Below are 18,830 nucleotides of genomic sequence, written 5' to 3' on the forward strand. Positions count from 1 at the left end.
GTGGCGGTTCTGTTGCATGGCGGCTGCGTGGCGTTCTGTTGCATGACGCTGCGTGGCGGTTCTGCTGCTGGCGGTTCTGCTGCATGGCGGCTGCGTGGTCGGTTCTGTTGCATGGCGGCTGCGTGGCGGTTCTGTTGCATGACGGCTGCGTGGCGGTTCTGCTGCGTGGGCGGTTCTGTTGCATGGCGGCTGCGTGCGGTTCTGTTGCATGGCGGCTGCGTGGCGGTTCTGTTGCGTGGCGGTTCTGTTGCGTGGCGGTTCTGCTGCATGGTGGCTGCGTGGCGGCTGCGTGGCGGTTCTGTTGCATGGCGGCTGCGTGGCGGTTCTGTTGCATGGCGGCTGCGTGGCGGCTGCGTGGCGGTTCTGCTGCGTGGCGGTTCTGCTGCATGGCGGCTGCATGGTGGTTCTGCTGCATGGCGGTTCTGCTGCGTGGCGGCTACGTGGTGGTTCTGCTGCGTGGCGGCTGCGTGGCGGTTTCTGCTGCGTGGCGGCTGCGTGGCGTTCTGCTGCTGGCGGCTGCGTGGCGGCTACGTGGTGGTTCTGCTGCATGGTGGCTGCGTGGCGGTTCTGTTGCGTGGCGGTTTCTGCTGCATGTGGCTGCGTGGCGGCTGCGAGGCGGTTCTGTTGCATGGCGGCTGCGTGGCGGTTCTGTTGCATGGCGGCTGCGTGGCGGCTGCGTGGCGGTTCTGCTGCATGGCGGTTCTGCTACATGGCGGCTGCATGGTGGTTTCTGCTGCATGGCGGTTCTGCTGCGTGGCGGCTACGTGGTGGTTCTGCTGCGTGGCGGCTGCGTGGCGGTTCTGCTGCGTGGCGGCTGCGTGGCGGTTCTGCTGCGTGGCGGCTGCGTGGCGGTTCTGCTGCATGGTGGCTGTGTGGCGGTTCTGCTGCCATGGTGGCTGTGTGGCGGTTCTGCTGCGTGGCAGCTGCGTGGCGGTTCTGTTGCATGGCAGCTGCGTGGCGTTTCTGTTGCATGGCGGCTGCGTGGCGGTTCTGTTGCATGGCGGCTGCGTGGCGGCTGCGTGGCGGTTCTGTTGCATGGCGGCTGCGTGGCGGTTCTGCTGCGTGGCGGTTCTGTTGCATGGCAGCTGCGTGGCGGTTCTGTTGCATGACGGCTGCGTGGCGGTTCTGCTGCGTGGCGGTTCTGCTGCATGGCGGCTGGCGTGGCGTTTCTGTTGCATGGCGGCTGCGTGGCGGTTCTGTTGCATGACGGCTGGTGGCGGTTCTGCTGCGTGGCGGTTCTGTTGCATGGGGGCTGCGTGGCGGTTCTGTTGCATGACGGCTGCGTGGCGGTTCTGCTGCGTGGCGGTTCTGCTGCATGGCGGCTGCGTGGCGGTTCTGTTGCATGGCGGCTGCGTGGCGGTTCTGTTGCATGACGGCTGCGTGGCGGTTCTGCTGCTTTGCGGTTCTGGTTGCATGGCGGCTGCGTGGGGGTTTCTGTTGCGTGGCGGTTCTGTTGCGTGGCGGTTCTGCTGCATGGGGGCTGCGTGGCGGCTGCGTGGCGGTTGTGTTGCATGGCGGCTGCGTGGCGGTTCTGTTGCATGGCGGCTGCGTGGCGGCTGCGTGGCGGTTCTGCTGCAGGGGGTTCTGCTGCATGGCGGCTGCATGGTGGTTCTGCTGCATGGCGGTTCTGCTGCTGGCGGCTACGTGGTGGTTCTGCTGCGTGGCGGCTGCGTGGCGGTTCTGCTGCGTGGCGGCTGCGTGGCGGTTCTGCTGCGTGGCGGCTGCGTGGCGGCTACGTGGTGGTTCTCTGCATGGTGGCTGCGTGGCGGTTCTGTTGCGTGGCGGTTCTGCTGCATGGTGGCTGCGTGGCGGCTGCGTGGCGGTTCTGTTGTTGCATGGCGGCTGCGTGGCGGTTCTGTTGCATGGCGGCCTGCGTGGCGTGCTGCGTGGCGGTTCTGCTGCATGGCGGTTCTGCACTGCATGGCGGCTGCATGGTGGTTCTGCTGCATGGCGGTTCTGCTGCGTGGCGGCTACGTGGTGGTTCTGCTGCGTGGGCGGCTGCGTGGCGGTTCTGCTGCGTGGCGGCTGCGTGGCGGTTCTGCTGCGTGGCGGCTGCGTGGCGGTTTCTGCTGCATGGTGGCTGTGTGGCGGTTCTGCTGCATGGTGGCTGTGTGGCGGTTTGCTGCGTGGCAGCTGCGTGGCGGTTCTGTTGCAATGGCAGCTGCGTGGCGTTTCTGTTGCATGGCGGCTGCGTGGCGGTTCTGTTGCATGGCGGCTGCGTGGCGGCTGCGTGGCGGTTCTGTTGCATGGCGGCTGCGTGGCGGTTCTGCTGCGTGGCGGTTCTGTTGCATGGCGGCTGTGTGGCGGTTCTGTTGCATGACGGCTGCGTGGCGGTTCTGCTGCGTGGCGGTTCTGCTGCATGGTGCTGCGTGGCGGCTGCGTGGCAGTTCTGCTGCGTGGCGGTTCTGTTGCATGGCGGCTGCGTGGCGCTGCGTGGCAGTTCTGCTGCGTGGCGGCTGCGTGGTGGTTCTGCTGCATGGCGGTTCTGCTGCGTGGCGGCTGCATGGTGGTTCTGCTGCATGGCGGTTCTGCTGCGTGGCGGCTGCGTGGCGGCTACGTGGTTGTTCTGTTGCGTGGCGGCTGCGTTTTCTTTGTCTTTGCATATTTACATCTTTTCCTATTCTATCATGCCTGGAAACACAGGGGTTAACCCCTAACCCCAAATTGGGAGAAAGGGGCATCAAAGCTGATACAACTTTATGAAAAAGGAAATGTGGGAACATAGGGCCAAATTTTGAAAAAAAAATCTTAGAAATGTGGGAACATAGCGCCTAATATTCAGTGAAAAAAATCTTAGAAATGTGGGAACATAGCGCCTAATATTAAGTGAAAAAAATCTTAGAAATGTGGGAACATAAGCATGTTTCTAGAGTAGGATGCATTAACAATTACCTGCCCAGGTCAGGTCCACTTGTAAACCTTCCTCCTTCCCTCTCCACCTCTCCATCCCCACAAATACCTTCTCAACTGGCAATTTTACAGCTCAGTGCCCGCTGAATCCTCCAATGTCACTCTATAGGTATTAAAAACACCCAGCGCAGCTTTTCAATCACACAGAGGGACAATTTCCTGTCTTCACGCAGACACAGTCAACTCCATGTCGATGAGCTTCTGTCATTGCTGCTGATGTCAGGTCCGTTTTTTATTTCTCCAGATACGTGAGATTTGTTTTTGAATCATGAGGAAACAGCTACAGTCTAATCCACAGCCGGGAGTGTAATTTGCCAAAGAATGTAGTCAAAAGACGAAAGATTTGATGCCCACCATGTAAAAGACAAAACATCACATCTAAATGTGCGTCCTTAAAGTGCTCATATTGTGCTTTTTGGCTGTTTCCCTTTCCTTTGTTGTGTTATACATCGTTTTTGTGCACGTTAAATGTTGACAAGGTAAAAAAGCCAAAAGTCCCCCCCCCCCCCCCCCCAAAGGGATTTACCATCCCCACCAGAAAACATTGTTCTCAAACTGCTCCTGGATTGCTTTATCTAACACTAGTGTGTCTACTGTAGACCAGTCTTTACTTCAGAGACAAACGTGCATCACTCTGTAACACACGTTATAATGCTCACTGCTTTGCTCAGCATAGCATGCCCTAATACTCTGCTCCTGACTGGCTAGTAGTCCTTACCTAGGTACTGTCAGGGCCTCATACTCTGCTTCTGACTGGCTAGTAGTCCTTACCTAGGTACTGTCAGGACCCTCATACTCTGCTTCTGACTGGCTAGTAGTCCTTACCTAGGTACTGTCAGGCCCTCATACTCTGCTTCTGACTGGCTAGTAGTCCTTACCTAGGTACTTGTCAGGGACCCTCATACTCTGCTTCTGACTGGCTAGTAGTCCTTACTTAGGTATTGTCAGGACCCTCATACTCTGCTTCTGACTGGCTAGTAGTCCTTACCTAGGTACTGTCAGGACCTCATACTCTGCTTCTGACTGGCTAGTAGTCCTATAACCTAGGTACTGTTCATGGACCTCCATACTCGGTCGCTTCTGACTGGCTAGTAGTCCTTACCTGTCTACTGAGCATGTGCAACTCCCAACAAAGATGGAAGAGAAGAGAGATGTCTCAATCTGGAGCTAAAATAGAAAGCTCAACACACAGGGTGAAAAGAGGAGCTGCAGCAATGTGCTATACAACAAAAATGTGGTGTTTTTTGAAAATTAAGCCATGCAAACCTATTCTGATATAACCTATTGCCCTCTGCTACTGTAGGTGAAGATTAGTGTTCATGTAAACTCAAATCTAATCTAATCTAAATCTAAAACCAGAACTGAATGATCTGTTTCTTGACGCACAAATTTGCATCATTTCGGCCACATGCTAATACCAGAGTTGGGAATTAAATCTGTATGTATTAGAAGTCAAAGCCCATTATGTAAAATGCAACTTGATTTAAACACTATATACAATATAGATGCAACGTGTGGATCAATTTATCTAACACTAGTGTGTCATTGTGTTTTGAAAATAAAAGTTATATATCCCTTGCATTTTTGTAATTGGCACACACTACACTTACAGTATGTGTTATGAATAGCGTGTAAGGCATTGCTGCAGGTCATACTGTATGCAGTCGTCGACCTAGTCTAGGGTTAAACCATGAATCATGGAGAGAGAGAGAGAGAGAGAGAGAGAGAGAGAGAGAGAGAGAGAGAGAGAGAGAGAGAGAGAGAGAGAGAGAGAGAGAGATTGTTGGTTTAACTGTGCTTTGACCCTTTCTCTCAGTCTGTTTAACTCGTGGTTTGTTTGAAGGTCGGTTGGACTTCCACTGCTTTTCTCTTCACTTCTTTGTCATTTATTATTTAATGGCGTTTGAGCCATTTGAGGCCTCGGCTCAACCCGTTGAAGGCTGAGTCCGCTTGGGGGCACACTGACTGAGGGTGCCAGAGTATTTATTTGGTGCAGAGATACTTCTTCTCATAACTTTTTAATATACCAGAGGCTGTTCCATGCATATCCCAGAGGAAGGCTACAGCGTATCTAACATAACAAAGGGAATTTTTTCACTCACTTACAATTTCTACTGCATAAATGCTTTAGTTCTTCAGTTTATTCTTAAAAACAGGAGAGGATGGACACTAGAAGACCATTGCAACATTATAAAATACAATCACAACAACGCAGTTTTCAAGATTAAAATATTGTAAAATTAGACCGGGGGTTCATGTCTTATTTCACTTATATTTTTGAACCCCACCCATGGACCTTTTCCCAACCATAACCTACCATCCACTAGAAGACTCTGAAAAGACTTTGAAAAGACTAAAGTTCAAAACCATCTCGCATCTAAAAACAGTCTGTCACACAATGTCCCTGAGGTTTTAGTCCCAGACTAGAAGATTTTACCACAAAGCAAAAACCCCCAAAATACAAAACGTTTGTTTTTGCCCAAAAAGACGGGAAAAAGACTGACTTAAACCTTGGGGACGAGTTTTAGACGAACTTCAAAAAACCTTTGTGACGGATCCCCCCCCAACTCCCAAGGGTTTTCCTTCCAATTTTGAAATTTGTCTGCGACACGTGAAATCGCTAAAGGTGATGGCTAAGGTCGCCATGGTTTTTTTACCGCGGGTTGAAAGTTTTGCCAAGGGTTACCCAAGGGTAAAAGGGCGCTGAGGGGCCTTTGGGTGTCTTTTTTGACAAATGGGGTGAGAAGTTTGGGTCCAATAAATAAAAATTTTGAGGGCAAATATTTTTCACCCATGCATTATCTACTGTTTACCTCCTGTGTTGCAAATATTCAGCTTCAAAAAATATCCTATACCATTGACTGCTTTGTGGGGGAAAAGCCTTGGGTTTCTAAACCCTTTTTATGGGCCCCCGGGATAAGAGAAGGGCTCAATGACCAAACCCCCCCAGTGGCGATGTCCTTCAGGGCCAGGCTGATAATGCTAAATACAATACGATGACAACATGTAGCTAAGCCTGCTGTTTCCTGTTAGCCTCTGGATCAATTTGAGATGTTAAGCCTCGAGACCCTGGCGTGGCGTAGGCTGTGGCTGTCTATGATTCACGAGGCAGTGAGAAATGCTATTTCATGGGTAAACAAAAAATAAGCCAGTGCAGTTGGCATTATTTTTTTTTCTGCCCCCTGTCCAACCTGCTGCAATTGTTCAAATGGCTCGGCTTCTGCTGAAATGCTGCTCGTCATTTGTCACACTCTCTCCAAGGTCAGAGTCCAGGGGAGGGTAAGCTGACGGATCTATAAATAGCCCGACCACTCTCACTGTGGGCTTGTTGCATGGGCGTGCACGTCTGGGCACGAACACATGGGCCTGCACAGCGAGCCGGTGAGGAATAAGCTTATTAGTGTGAGTTGATGAGGATGGCAGGGGTCTTAATCAAACATCTCAAAGGCAACGTTGGCATTTTAATTTTACATAATGTCTCATCATTCTCCCTCTCTCCCTATGTGAACATTAGAGGCACGCCAGCAGATTAATGAGTACAGGGATGAGCTAAGAAGGGGGATGAGTAGGGGCTGGAGCATATTAGAAATATGCAACATTTTAACATTAGGGGAGACACTAAAGACAAATTCATTTGTATTTAACCTTTATTTATTCAGGGTAGGTTCACTGAGTGGCAGCCGCTCTTTTGCAGGAACGTCCTGATCACATTCACACAGTTGCACACATTCATACCTGGAGCTGCCCAGTACAACCACCGTCTGATCCACTGGAGAGGTTGGAGGTCAGGGCCTTGCTCAAGGGCACCTGAGTGGTGGTAATGAGGAAGGGACAAACGCTGCTCTTTTACTCTCTCCCCACCCAGATGTTAACCTGTCGGCCTGGGGATTAAACCGACAACCTCCCAGTGACAAGCTTGTGTCTCTAACCTTTAGGCTATCTATATATTTATATATTAGTGTGTGTGTGTAAATGTGTTTGTATGCTGTTTGTGTGTATGTATGGATAGATAGATAGCTATTTTTTTCATATGTTGCAACTTCATAATAACCATCCAGACACTGTTTATGGACAATTTACAAAGCAACTAATAACCACTGACATAGTGTTAGAAATATCTGGTACATCTATGTAATGTTTGTAGATGTTTTAAAGCTAACAAACATTTTTTAATAATTACCCGATGCCTAATGTAGTATATAAGGTACACTATAGGGTACACTGTTTACAATAAACTATGTGGTTTTATCCCTGTCTATGTATTCGGAAGGTTTTTACATCATTTCGAGTCTGTAAACGTAACATTTTATACCTAAAGACATGGGGAAAATGGATTTTCTTGTATGTCGGTTGACAGTATTTTATGATCTATGAAGTAATAAAAAGACAAATCCAAAATCCCTTCTGTTAAAAAAATGTGATTTTAATATGTTAACAAAATGAAACAAGAACTTTAAACCTGTGACCAACGTTCAGATTTGTTTTCTACACAATGTATGCAAATTCAAGTATATTTAATAAAAGTGCCATATTAGAATATTTAAAAAACATGTACCATGTAGACACATACATGTAGAAAACCCGTAATATTAAAACGGAATGTGTAATTAACTGGAATGTTTTATGGTGATATCTATTTGTTTAAATAGGTTTCCTGCTCACCTGTAGTGTCTCCCCTTAAAACAACAACAGCCGATGTCTGTCTGTCCCCCGCTGAGGTACAGGCCTAATTTACTGAGTTCTAGCTTATTATTGACGTCTCCTGCTGCTTTCAAGTGCAAAGGGAAGCCAGCAACAGAAATTACACTGAGCAACAGCAGAAAGGACATTGAACCCTAACGTGCAGAGCTGAACATGTGTGGTTTCTATGACACGCTGGTTTGTTTTGTCCATCTGAGTGGGCGGAGAATGGGACCCACAATAGTTATAAAGCTATTAAAAAAAGATGCATTTTGCTAAGAAAATGTTGTCATGGCATGAGAGCATGCAAATTCCAAAAAGCGCTGTTAGTCCATGTTCACACTTGACAGGAAAAAGTTGCCTTTTTGGTTTGAAAAAGCAACCCAGAGCATCTTTTGTTGCAGTAACAACAGCTACCGCTACAGTATCCAGGCGTGCTATGTGGTGCAGAGATCCGAAATGTCGAGAGAGGACATTGGCTCTTGCATTGATGTTGGTAGTTGACGGAGGAGGAGCATGTCGGTGGTAGACAACTTGCTACAAATCATTAGCCTGACAAGCTAGACCCACATCAAGATGTTGGGTCCAGGAACTCGCCATTCGCAGGGCTCACTCCGAGGGGCGGGATGAACGGGTGTCTTTCAGATTCCCTCTGCACGCAATAGGATAGCGCAACAGCCAACCAGAGCAACGCGGGTTGATAGATTCATCTTTTGCCGTGTCCGGTCGCCAAAACTCCGAACACGGCTCCAGGTCTACCAGAGTCGCGGCCAAAGCCGAGTCCACAGACCACTGTTCGCCAGCAGCAGCCATCTTCTTTGTTTTCAAGTTGCAGGGAATTCATACTGAACCGTGGCAACTCTGCCGTTAAGCCCGCCCACCGACTCTACACACGATGTGATTGGCCTGACTAACGTTTGGTTTTCCCAGCTCGCAAGCCAACAAAGAGCTGCAAGTTACATCATGCATCAACATTTTTAGGCTAGCAAACTACTGATTGAAAACATCCTAGACATAATCCTGCGAGACCATCAGAAAAATATGTCAAAAACACAGTTTACTCCATTGGATGTTAGACGCTACCAGCTAAAACAATACACCTAATCTTAACACGGCCTAAGTCACTACAAAAAAACCACACCTTTAATAAAGTTCACAGTACAATGCCAAATGCAGACAGATACATACGTACACTACCATCAGTACGGCATGAGCACTTTAAATACACGGTAACATTATTGTTCAGTTTTCTGTGTTTTTGTCAGTGCAATCAAGCAGGAATCAGCGCCACATCTCTCTACTTCTCTCTCTGCTCTCATATCTTTCATGTGATGATGTGAGTCATTGTTATTTTTTCATATGGAGTTGGCTTCTCCCAGTACTCGAAGGCTGTTCTTGCTATTTCAAAGACACATGATGTGATTGTCAAAAATGGCCTCTATTAGCACACAGCTAAGCCATGCGATTGCCAAGGGACTGCTTAGCAGCAATCAGGGGAGTTTTATACCACAAATGGCCTCCAGGCATTCATTATTGAAAATGTTATGCAATAATCTCACCGCGACTGACATACCGTCAGCTGAAATTCTAGACTAATAGCATGATCTTTAATGCAAATAGCACAAAACTCCTACTAGCCACTCCACTGATTCTCCACATGAAGATCATTTGACTCGTCATGGCAACACCAGTCGTAGCATGTCCTCTGAGTAACCCACCCGATGTCTTCGGGATGTCATACCATCATCACCGTTCACCCGGCCCTGCCCCTGAAATACTTCCCAAATAACCAATGCGCCCCTTTATTCTTCCGTGGTCAACTTGACTTGATGAATAATTGATCGAATTGATTGAGTGTGATGGCATTCGTTCTGGAGAGAGTCCGGAAGAATTACAGTCAGAGTAAACTTAATTAAGTGAGGCCACCAATCTTTTGTCTGGGTTGAGTAAATACATAACAACTGATGGAAGTAAAATAAAGAGAGAGGGATTTTTTACGTACTCGGGCATGTACTATTTCTTAATATACTATCAGGACACTGAGATTCAACAGAAATGACTTTAACCGTCCGTTTTGGACAGACAGTGTGAAGAAAACATGGATGAAAAAAGAGATTCTGGGAATCCGTACAAGCGCTTGTGAAACGACGATCCACAGAAACCTCGACCTACGTAACGGCATCGCTGTCCTCAGAACCAGAACGCAGAACACCTCCAGAGGCGCTGACAGAGCCTGTTCACCCAGCCCAGGTGTCAGAATTTCAATAGATACAAAGAAAAATGGAAGGGCAGCAAAAAATAGCAGTTTTTTATTTACTGATTTATGTTATTTCCCCAGCCCGCTGTAGCTCAGCTGTTTACGGCCTACAGGGAAGCTCATAGTGAATCGGCCATGATCATCAATAACTAAAATGCACCAACTACAAACCAAAATGTACCTTTAATTTGTTACTTTCCACCTCTGGCTTTAAGGATATACATTTTGACATGTGCATGGTGGGAGGTTGGTTCATGTTTAGTTCCAGTTGGGCGTCCAGTAAGCACCAGGGGTTGCTAACTATACTTAGCCTACACCATAGAAACCATTGAATTTCTATGGCCTGCGCTGACATTGTGCATTGACATTTAGACATATGCAATTAGGCCGTCACCTAGTCCATGATGTGGCATCCTGAGCACCTTGGCAGCGACTTTTGTTACCGCATATATTATAAATACAATATGCTGACAGCAGATAATTCCACACTGGTATACATTAAGAAATGGCTTGGCGTGCAACCAGTACAATACCAGTCTGTCAGATTCATGCTGTGATATTGAATATGGTTAAGTGTGATAAAAGAGACCGAGCACATTAAGGAATATGCTGTTTGCTTTCAGTCTCAGAAAGATAAAAGAACAGGCATTCTTTGCCTTATTGCCCAGCCTGTCAGGAGTTTATTTATAACTGGGGTTGTCCCTTTTGTAGCACGTATTTGCATCACCACGGAAATGAACCTACTTTAAAAAATGAATGACATGATGACAGGAAAACAATGTCTAGTAGAGGAGAAAAGATAATGCTCTTAGGGAACCAATTGGAGTTGTAGTGGGTGACTCAGGTGCTGTGTTAGTTGGGTGTTGTCAAATGTGAAGTAGAGATGACGCCAATTATATTCTTTGGACATAATGATGTGCCTCATGAAAGCATTTTAATAAAGGAGACTTTATTAAAGGTTCTTGAAACTCGTTAGCAAGTTTTAGGTTCAGGATTTGGACTGAAACAAAGCTACAATACGTTTAGTAAAAGAGCTCGTGAAGGCCTCTGCCTGTCCTCCATTCTGGACTTAGAGAGAAAAGTATCTCCTCTGGTGAGGGTCCAACAATCGTGATAAAGGATTGTCTCATTCTTTCTATTAGGGGCCCTTCCTAATAATGTTTATGGAGAGACCAAAGGAAAAAAATGAACAGGAAGGCCATTCCCATTCAGATCTAGTAGAACAATCATGGATGTACAAAGTAAAATACCGTAAGACCTGAGGCCTGTCCTACGCAGCAACACATGGTGTTAACGAGGTAACTTCAGGTTCAACCCCTATCACGACGGTAGATCACTTGTTACCGGGTTTTTGAGATGAGAGATCAACTGACCAATCAATACGTCACCGTTCTTAGAAGATCCGCTGGAGCTCAGTGTCGAGAGAGAGAGAGAGGTCCACTCATAAAGGTTTAAACATTTAGAGAGCGGTAATCCCGCTAACATTCTCTGATGGGCTTAGATGGGAAGATATAGATTTTCAGATGAGGAATTATGTATAGGTTATTTGCCGGCTTCTTGAGTTGTGTGTTGCCAATGCAACACATCGATTTGAATTTAATTTTTATGTTGTTTATTTGCTCTCACGATCACTTCCCACTACCGGGGTTGCAACTGAAATAATAGACTGCAGCAACGACGGTTTATGGAAATCACAAGTGTAATTATGGTCAGACCTTGGTTCTGACTGATGCGGATGTGATATTGATAAGCGTTGTGATTTACGCTTTTACGAGGTCGGCTAATTTTTTGCCAGCTCTCCTCCTGTTTTAGGAAGCAGCGACCGTGTTTGTGTTCTTCATATTTATGTAGAGTTAATGTAAATGAAGAATATAAATGTTTGCGATTGGTCACGCTGTGCAAACTCCGTCTCTTTTATGTGAACGCACTAGGATTGGGAAACCCTGGGATGACTGAACCAGTTATGCGGGACAACGATTGTTAGGTTTAGTGGAGCCAGGTAACTGAAATAAATCCACGGCACGTTGACCTTGCTCCGTAGTACAGGCCTCTGGATGCAGCGTTGGAGGCGGAGCCCTTTTTGTTTCTATTGGAGATGTTAGTTGGTGCATCTTGAAGGCATCATGGAACCAAGAAAAATACCCAGGTCTAAATACCAAGATCTTCCACTCTGCTTTACCACAGTGCGTCCCATAGGGTAGACCTACTAGAGTACTCCTCCGCCCTAGCTGGCTAAATCCGGTTTTAGCGCTCTATTAACTTGAACAGACATTAAATGATTTAAACGTGCGGCTCCTCTAGACTTTCCAACTGTTATCGGACCAATTTCCTCAAATTCAGATCCTGAATTTTCAGAGGTTGGGACGCTCAAAAAATGTATCTACTGAATTGCAGAAGTCTTTTTTTGGGCCAGAGGGCATCACATGATGGGCCGGGAGTTGTAACGCCCCTGTTTGGCTGCTATGTTTATTTTGCTTCCGTGCCTGGTACGACTAACCAGAAATATGGCTGCCCCTCTGACCCTTCTGCTTAGAACCCCAGAAAGTTTCTGGGGTGGTAGACTGGTAGCTGGAGAGGTGCCAGTTCATCTCCTTGGCACTGCCAAGGTGCTCTTGAGCAAGGCGCTGAACCCCCAACTGCTTGTGGTGCGTTTCCATGGGCAGCCCCCCCCCCCCCTCCCCCCTCCCCCCCTCCCCCCACTCTGACATCTCTCCATTAGTGTATGTATAGATACTGAGCATGTGTGTGTGATTGAGGCCTGTGTGTAATGTGTATAATAACAGAGTGAAACATTGTAATTTCCCTTGTGGGATTAACAAAGTATAATTCATATTAATTATACTTTTATTATTCTGAAACAAGTTGAGGAAAGTCGAGGAGGTAAAGCCAAACGAAAAGGCAGTGGAGTAATGAGACATAGAGAGCCAGCGTCTAAATAAGTCAAATTTAACAACCTCCTAATCCTTCATTCACACAAAGCCACCGCCTGATGATCGACGACTTGGTTTTGCTTGTTTTCTGTGCCCGGTGTGGCTTGGGGAATAGCGGAGCTAGCTAGCTAGTTAGCTCATTAGCCTATTGTCCGCTGGCTGGCTAGCTGGCTCGCTGGTCGTCCCTGCTTTGATGCTGAATTGGTTACAAGAAATGAGCCGAACAGTGGGCTGGGTCTAACAGACCGCTGACCCGGTGCCACTGGGTCTAACAGACCGCTGACCCGCTGGGTCTAACTGGATCTACCTGACCAGTGTCCTCACACCTCGCTGCGTCGGCCCAGCGAGCTGCATCAGACTTTACGAACCGACTGATGTGTCTTTTCACCATGACGACTAACAACAATCGCCATTTGGTTTTGTGCTAATCAAATGACCACGGCAAACGGCTCAGTGACTTTTCTGTCCATTTCATTTCTACTGGAGGGACTAATCAAAAATTCTCCCAGTGGTTCTATCATTGCTCATAATGGAGTTAATAAACTGAGGATGATGATCCAAACGTGGCTTAATGGGAAATTGGGGGAGAAAATGAGATGGAAAGAAAGTGAAACCGAGAGGGGGGGGGGGGGGGGGATCTCATGCATGGAGGCCACAAGGGCAATGTGGAGTCGCTGTCAGTTTTTCAAGGACATGTCAGCTCATTGTGGTATTAATGAAACGAGCAGTGGCCCAAGTCCTGATAATCGAGCAGTTTTAGAGTCGGGGTGGGGGGGGGCTGTGGATAATGTTACACTGCATTCATGTACACTACTATGCCACTGTAATCATAGTGACAATAAACTTCCATGAAGTCTAATGCTGCGGTGAACTCATGGCCACCTGCTACTTAGCTACAAGAAACTTAGCAGAAATAGTCGCTAAAAAAGCCCAAATTCTGTTTGACTTAGGTCGTGGTTGTCTCTGTCTGCTACTCTACGCCCTGTGGGAAAAAACTGGAAGTACTAATAATTGGGTCATGAGTCAGTATGTGGGACCTTTCTAGTCATGATGAAATGATTGGATGGAAAAGTGTGCTTTACTGCTATTAAACCACTGTGGCAAGAAGAGAAGGGATTTCAGAGAAAGTCTGACACGGATGTAATGTTAATTTTGTCACCTATCTATAATTTAGTCTTAGTCTTAGGCCATTGGTTAGTTTTAGTCATATTTAGTCATTCACATGAGTTTTTTGTTAGTCTGGTTTTAGTCAAAGTAGAACTCAGGTACAGAATCTTAGTCAAGTTTCAGTCAAAACATTTTTGTCTTTTTTTCAATAAACTATTTCTGGGAGGGCCGGGGACCATCGCCACCGAACTTAGTGGGGGGGGGGGGGATACGGATAAGTAGAGACAATTGTAGACAAAAATGAAGAGAGATTTTAGCTTAGTTTTCATTTTTAATGTTTTATAAAACATTTTAGTCTTGTCTTTTTTCGTCAACAATAATGCGTGTTAATTTAGTCTTAGTCAGCGTTTTTGGACATTGGTGCAGTCTCGTCATTGTCTCGTCTTCATCATAGAAAAAAAAGGTCGTTGACGAACATATTTAGTTTCCTCTTATCAAATTAACACTACACAGGTGCAAAGGAAGCGTCTTTGTAAAAGTGGACCTCTAATTGCCAATCGGTTTGTTTCTCCTCCCCTCCAGCGAATCAAGATGTAGTAGTGTGTTTTTGGTTAGTGATCACTGTATTTCACCTGCAGGGTTTTGTGGGTAATTGAGGCCACGAGGAGCTGCGGTGAGAAGGAATCCATAGGGGGGGAGGCTTAATTCGTCTAATCAGATGCAGCAGATGTGGTGGAAGACCCGCTAATACAAGGATTCAGAGATGGAGTTGCAGGGAAAAACTCTTCACAAACTCCCCTGGATGGCTATTTCACTGTAGATGATATCTCACAGCGTACTCTACAGTCACTCAGATCGATCAAGCCCAAATCTTTCTGCAGCCAGTTTGACCGACAGAGCCCTTGAATGCAAATGTCTGCTCTGTTCATTATCTGCCAGACATCTCTGTCTGAGGGTCACACACACACACAACGTCTAACTCAGTTGCAGAATGGGTGAACCCTTGGCCCCAGCAGAAAGCATGCATTTCCAATGGATTGCACGCATAATTCAGGGTTAGGAGAAAAGATGCTCTGGGTTGTTTGCATTTCTTTAAAACAGTGGTTCCCAAACTTTTTCAACTCAAGACCCAAAAGAGAAATTTGGTCTCTCCCCGGGACCCAAATTTACAAAAAAACACCATGAATCATGGTAACATCTACATTTCTAAACTGTGGACAAAAGACGGAACAAACCATGAATTTAAATGTATATGAAGTAGATTTATTCCATTATAAAAGTAAACAAAAACAGAAAAGGTCTCTATTCTCCTTTCTGTGTCTCACCCCTTTCTCAACTCATGTTCTTATCCCCTCCTAGGATAAGAGAAGAGAGAGAGAGAGAGACCCCCCCCCCAAAGCATCTGAGCTGAACAGACCAGTGTAGCAAATAACAACGCTCATTCACATAAGATTGATATGCGTGTTACTCTGCCATTGGCGACCCAATAAAACGGGTCTGCGACCCATTTTAGGTCCCGACCCAAAGTTTGGGAAACATTGCTTTAAACCAATCACAATCGTCTTGGGCGGTGCAAAGCTCCGGACGCAGCCACGGTGGCTCTGCAAAAACAGTCTCGAGAAGCAACTGGTTTTGGTGAAACATTTGTACCCCACAAAAGAAAACGTCACATTAAATATGGGTGCAATAAGGGAAAATAAACTATTAGGCCATGCAAACAACACCACAATATGTGATGATCATCACACACACCGCCATTTCCCTGAGCAAATACAGCTTTTTATCAAAAATCTGAGTTGGTAAACATCATGACTGTCGACCTCAAGCAATGTAAAAGAGACTAATGTGTAACCAAGCCTTTATTTCACTCTCTCCTCCATTTCTCTGTGCAGGACCTGGGTGGGGGGAACGTTCCTCAGAGGAACTGGAAAGGGATTGCCATCGCTCTGCTTGTCATCTTGGTGGTCTGCTCCCTAATCACCATGTCTGTCATCATCCTCACTCCAGGTAACACTCAGCCCTGATTGTGCTCTGCTGTCTAAGATCCTGTGATTTGCTCTGGTTCAAGAATCCCCATTTTACATCTGTTTTACATAAGCTCCTGTCCTGTGCCTGTTTACCTTCCAAGACTCCCAAATTTATTTCAATAGTCCTACAATGCATGCAGTATTGTGAAAATAACCGTGTATGATAGGTTGGATTTCTTTAGGTGGGGTTGTATGAGGTACTTCTTCATAGTCAGTGTGTTCAAACATATTTTAGACACTTACAAAAAGATCACATAAAAACTTGATTGGTTTAAGAGTATACTTTACTTATATTTATATATTAATATTATATAATATATGTTATTTTCAATGCTTTGCCTTGATGTCAGACAGCCTTTTAAGATGGAAACTGAAGCTGTAATGACACTCTCTTTGATCAAAACCAGTAATTTCACCTCACAGAACCCCAAAGTCACACAATGACACGAACAAACCAAGTGACGGAGGCGGTGGTGGAGCAGCAGCTCCTGTGTTCTGGGAGGTAAAATGAGAACACAGCAGCTCCCCAGGTGTGAACTTAAGCATGGCTGTCTGACGGGAAGGTAATGGTAAAAATATGCTAAATATAGCGTATACTTTTTGATACACGTTTTGATGTGTGTCCCAGTCCAAAGCAGTACGTTGCATAGCTCCAATCCACTCGCTATCTACTGCATGACTGTGGATACCTCATACTGTACAACATTATTATAATTAGATTAGATTAGATTAGATTCAACTTTATTGTCATTACACAGGTACAAGGCAACGAAATACAGTTTAGGTCTAACCAGAAGTGCAATAGCAGCAGGTGCAGGATATACACTGGTTTCATATCTGCAGGACATGGATAAGTAGTGAATAAATAAAGAGATGAATACTATTATAAATGTAATTTTAAGGATAGATCTCTGCTACTGATATAATATATAGATAACAAGTATTGTGAACAAGATTTACAGGTGAATATGTACTATGAATTTATATACAGATGGCTATTAATATAAACAGAATTTTTACAGATATATTTAATAAGTTAGGCTAAAATGAACAGTATAACAATGGATTTAAAGGTAGTACAAATAATGTTTGGACAGAAGCGATCCGAATTAAAGTGCAGTTGAAAGTAAGTGCATATTACAGTTAAAATAAGTTAGTTACTTCAACAAAAATCCAAGAATTATCGCCCAAGTCTACGGTTACCCTTTGTTTTGGTTTGTAGCGCCAACTTCAATTCTTATCAATGTTGTTCTGCTGATACCAAGTGAAAATAAATGCAGATTAATGTATTTTGCATTTTTAAAAATCCACAGTAGGTGGAAAACATTTTGTACTGTACACTGTATAAATCCAAATTGATGCTAGAAAAAAGCCCAATGATACACCAATGTAAAAGGATGACAGTGGACCGGCCGAGCAGCCACTCTCTCCCCTGGTGGATTCCACGGTTGGTTAGACTTTGATTGCCTCCATAAACAAACATGTTGTGTGGAGTTATCAAGGAAAGCCAATATGGCTGACATTCAAAATGACTTGGCCTTGCTACTCTGCTCACAATCAGCAGCTGTTCTTTTCAGAAGGAGCGTACACTTGGCCAGTTCTCTTTCCGCGAAAGGCATAACATTTCATAATTAAAAATGAAACATTTCCAGGGGCAACATTGGAGCAGCTTATGGATTTTCCATTCTGGTAATAATCATGTTAATGAACATAGTTTAAGCTATTCTGTAAAAAGAAATATGGTTCTGTGTGTATCATTTAGTCCCATGGATGTGTCTGTGCGTAAGAACCTTTACGTATATCTGGATTTACCATTTACATGTGCTTGGTTTGCCAAGCACATGTAAACAACCAGTTACCACTTTTCATGTTTGTCTTATTAAACATGAAAACATAGTCTTACTCCCAACTTGTCAAATACTGAGACTTGCCCTGTTGAAGCCTGTTGGGTGCTGACTCTAGCAGGAGGATAACTTGATGTAGGCAGCACTGATTGGTTAGTTTCTCTCTCTACTGACAGCACTGATTGGTTAGTTTTTTTCTCTACTGACAGACCTCCACATTTACAAACTACAGATCTACGTGCTGGAACAGACAAGGATTCTCCTTTAAGTGACATTTTGGTGGTGGGACAGACAGTTCAGTTTTAAGTGTTTTGAGATTAATCTTATTTCCAAATATATTAAAATGAACACATTCCAGCCACTGGATCAACTACTGTTCATTAAGAAAAGAAAACAGGATTATCACGGGTAAACACGTCCTGTGTGCTGCTGTAATTTAATGTGAACAAGGAAACAAATTGAAATGAAATAGGACCAGGTGTCTTCCCGCTTTAGGGTTTGGCCCAAAGTTATGTAAAGTTAGTTAATTAGTTGTTTTTTAAAGACATGTAGTAATATCCTAACCCCCTAACCCCTTAACCATTTAAGAAAGTAACCAAACTAACCAAATGCAGAGGTAAAAAGTGTGTAAAGGAATTTTTATTTCTTGTTAAAATTGATTTTCGGGGAAATTAATTCCCTGCACCACAAAGATCAAGTTGAAAAATCAAGTTGTGTGTGTTCCTTTCTATTCAGGATCACCCGCTACGACCTAAAAATGTGTTTTACATTTTTATTTTCTGCACCATTTGTCTCAGTAACTAGACCTGCACTAGCCATAACTTAAAGCTTAGTCCCTGACACATGCACACACAGCAATGTACCCTCAGGATGCGTTTTAGGCCCACTGTTATTGTGACTTTCTGTTTTTGATGCTGGATAGAAGCATCTCAATGCCAGTTCTGGAAGTGAATCCCAATGTCAGCTCATGCTGGAGATTGGTTTTTAACTGTGTGGATGCTAGAAAGCTCCACAGAAGACCCTGGAGATATCATCATACCTACTGTGTGTGGTACCCAAAGTTTATATTAAAAAA

The 18,830-nt window shown here is 45.3% G+C and overlaps 1 protein-coding gene and 1 long non-coding RNA gene across 3 annotated transcripts in view; one reads left to right on the forward strand and one right to left on the reverse strand.

Moving 5' to 3' along the window:
- Positions 1-18,830, forward strand: part of dpp10 (dipeptidyl peptidase like 10) — a 207,935-nt gene that overhangs the window by 94,883 nt on the left and 94,222 nt on the right. For both annotated transcript variants that reach the window (XM_032529936.1, XM_032529935.1), the window contains exon 2: positions 15,777-15,891. In XM_032529936.1, coding sequence (XP_032385827.1) covers positions 15,777-15,891 — 115 coding nt within the window. The remainder of the gene's footprint in view (positions 1-15,776; positions 15,892-18,830) is intronic.
- LOC116698151 (uncharacterized) lies at positions 8,457-18,780 on the reverse strand. The gene is made up of 3 exons (XR_004334134.1): positions 18,769-18,780; positions 17,839-17,843; positions 8,457-8,539 (listed from the first exon to the last, which is right to left on the reverse strand). It is a non-coding gene; the product is annotated as an uncharacterized LOC116698151 (long non-coding RNA).

The sequence above is a fragment of the Etheostoma spectabile genome, chromosome 11, assembly GCF_008692095.1.
Source record: "Etheostoma spectabile isolate EspeVRDwgs_2016 chromosome 11, UIUC_Espe_1.0, whole genome shotgun sequence".
In the NCBI taxonomy this organism is placed as follows: domain Eukaryota; kingdom Metazoa; phylum Chordata; class Actinopteri; order Perciformes; family Percidae; genus Etheostoma; species Etheostoma spectabile.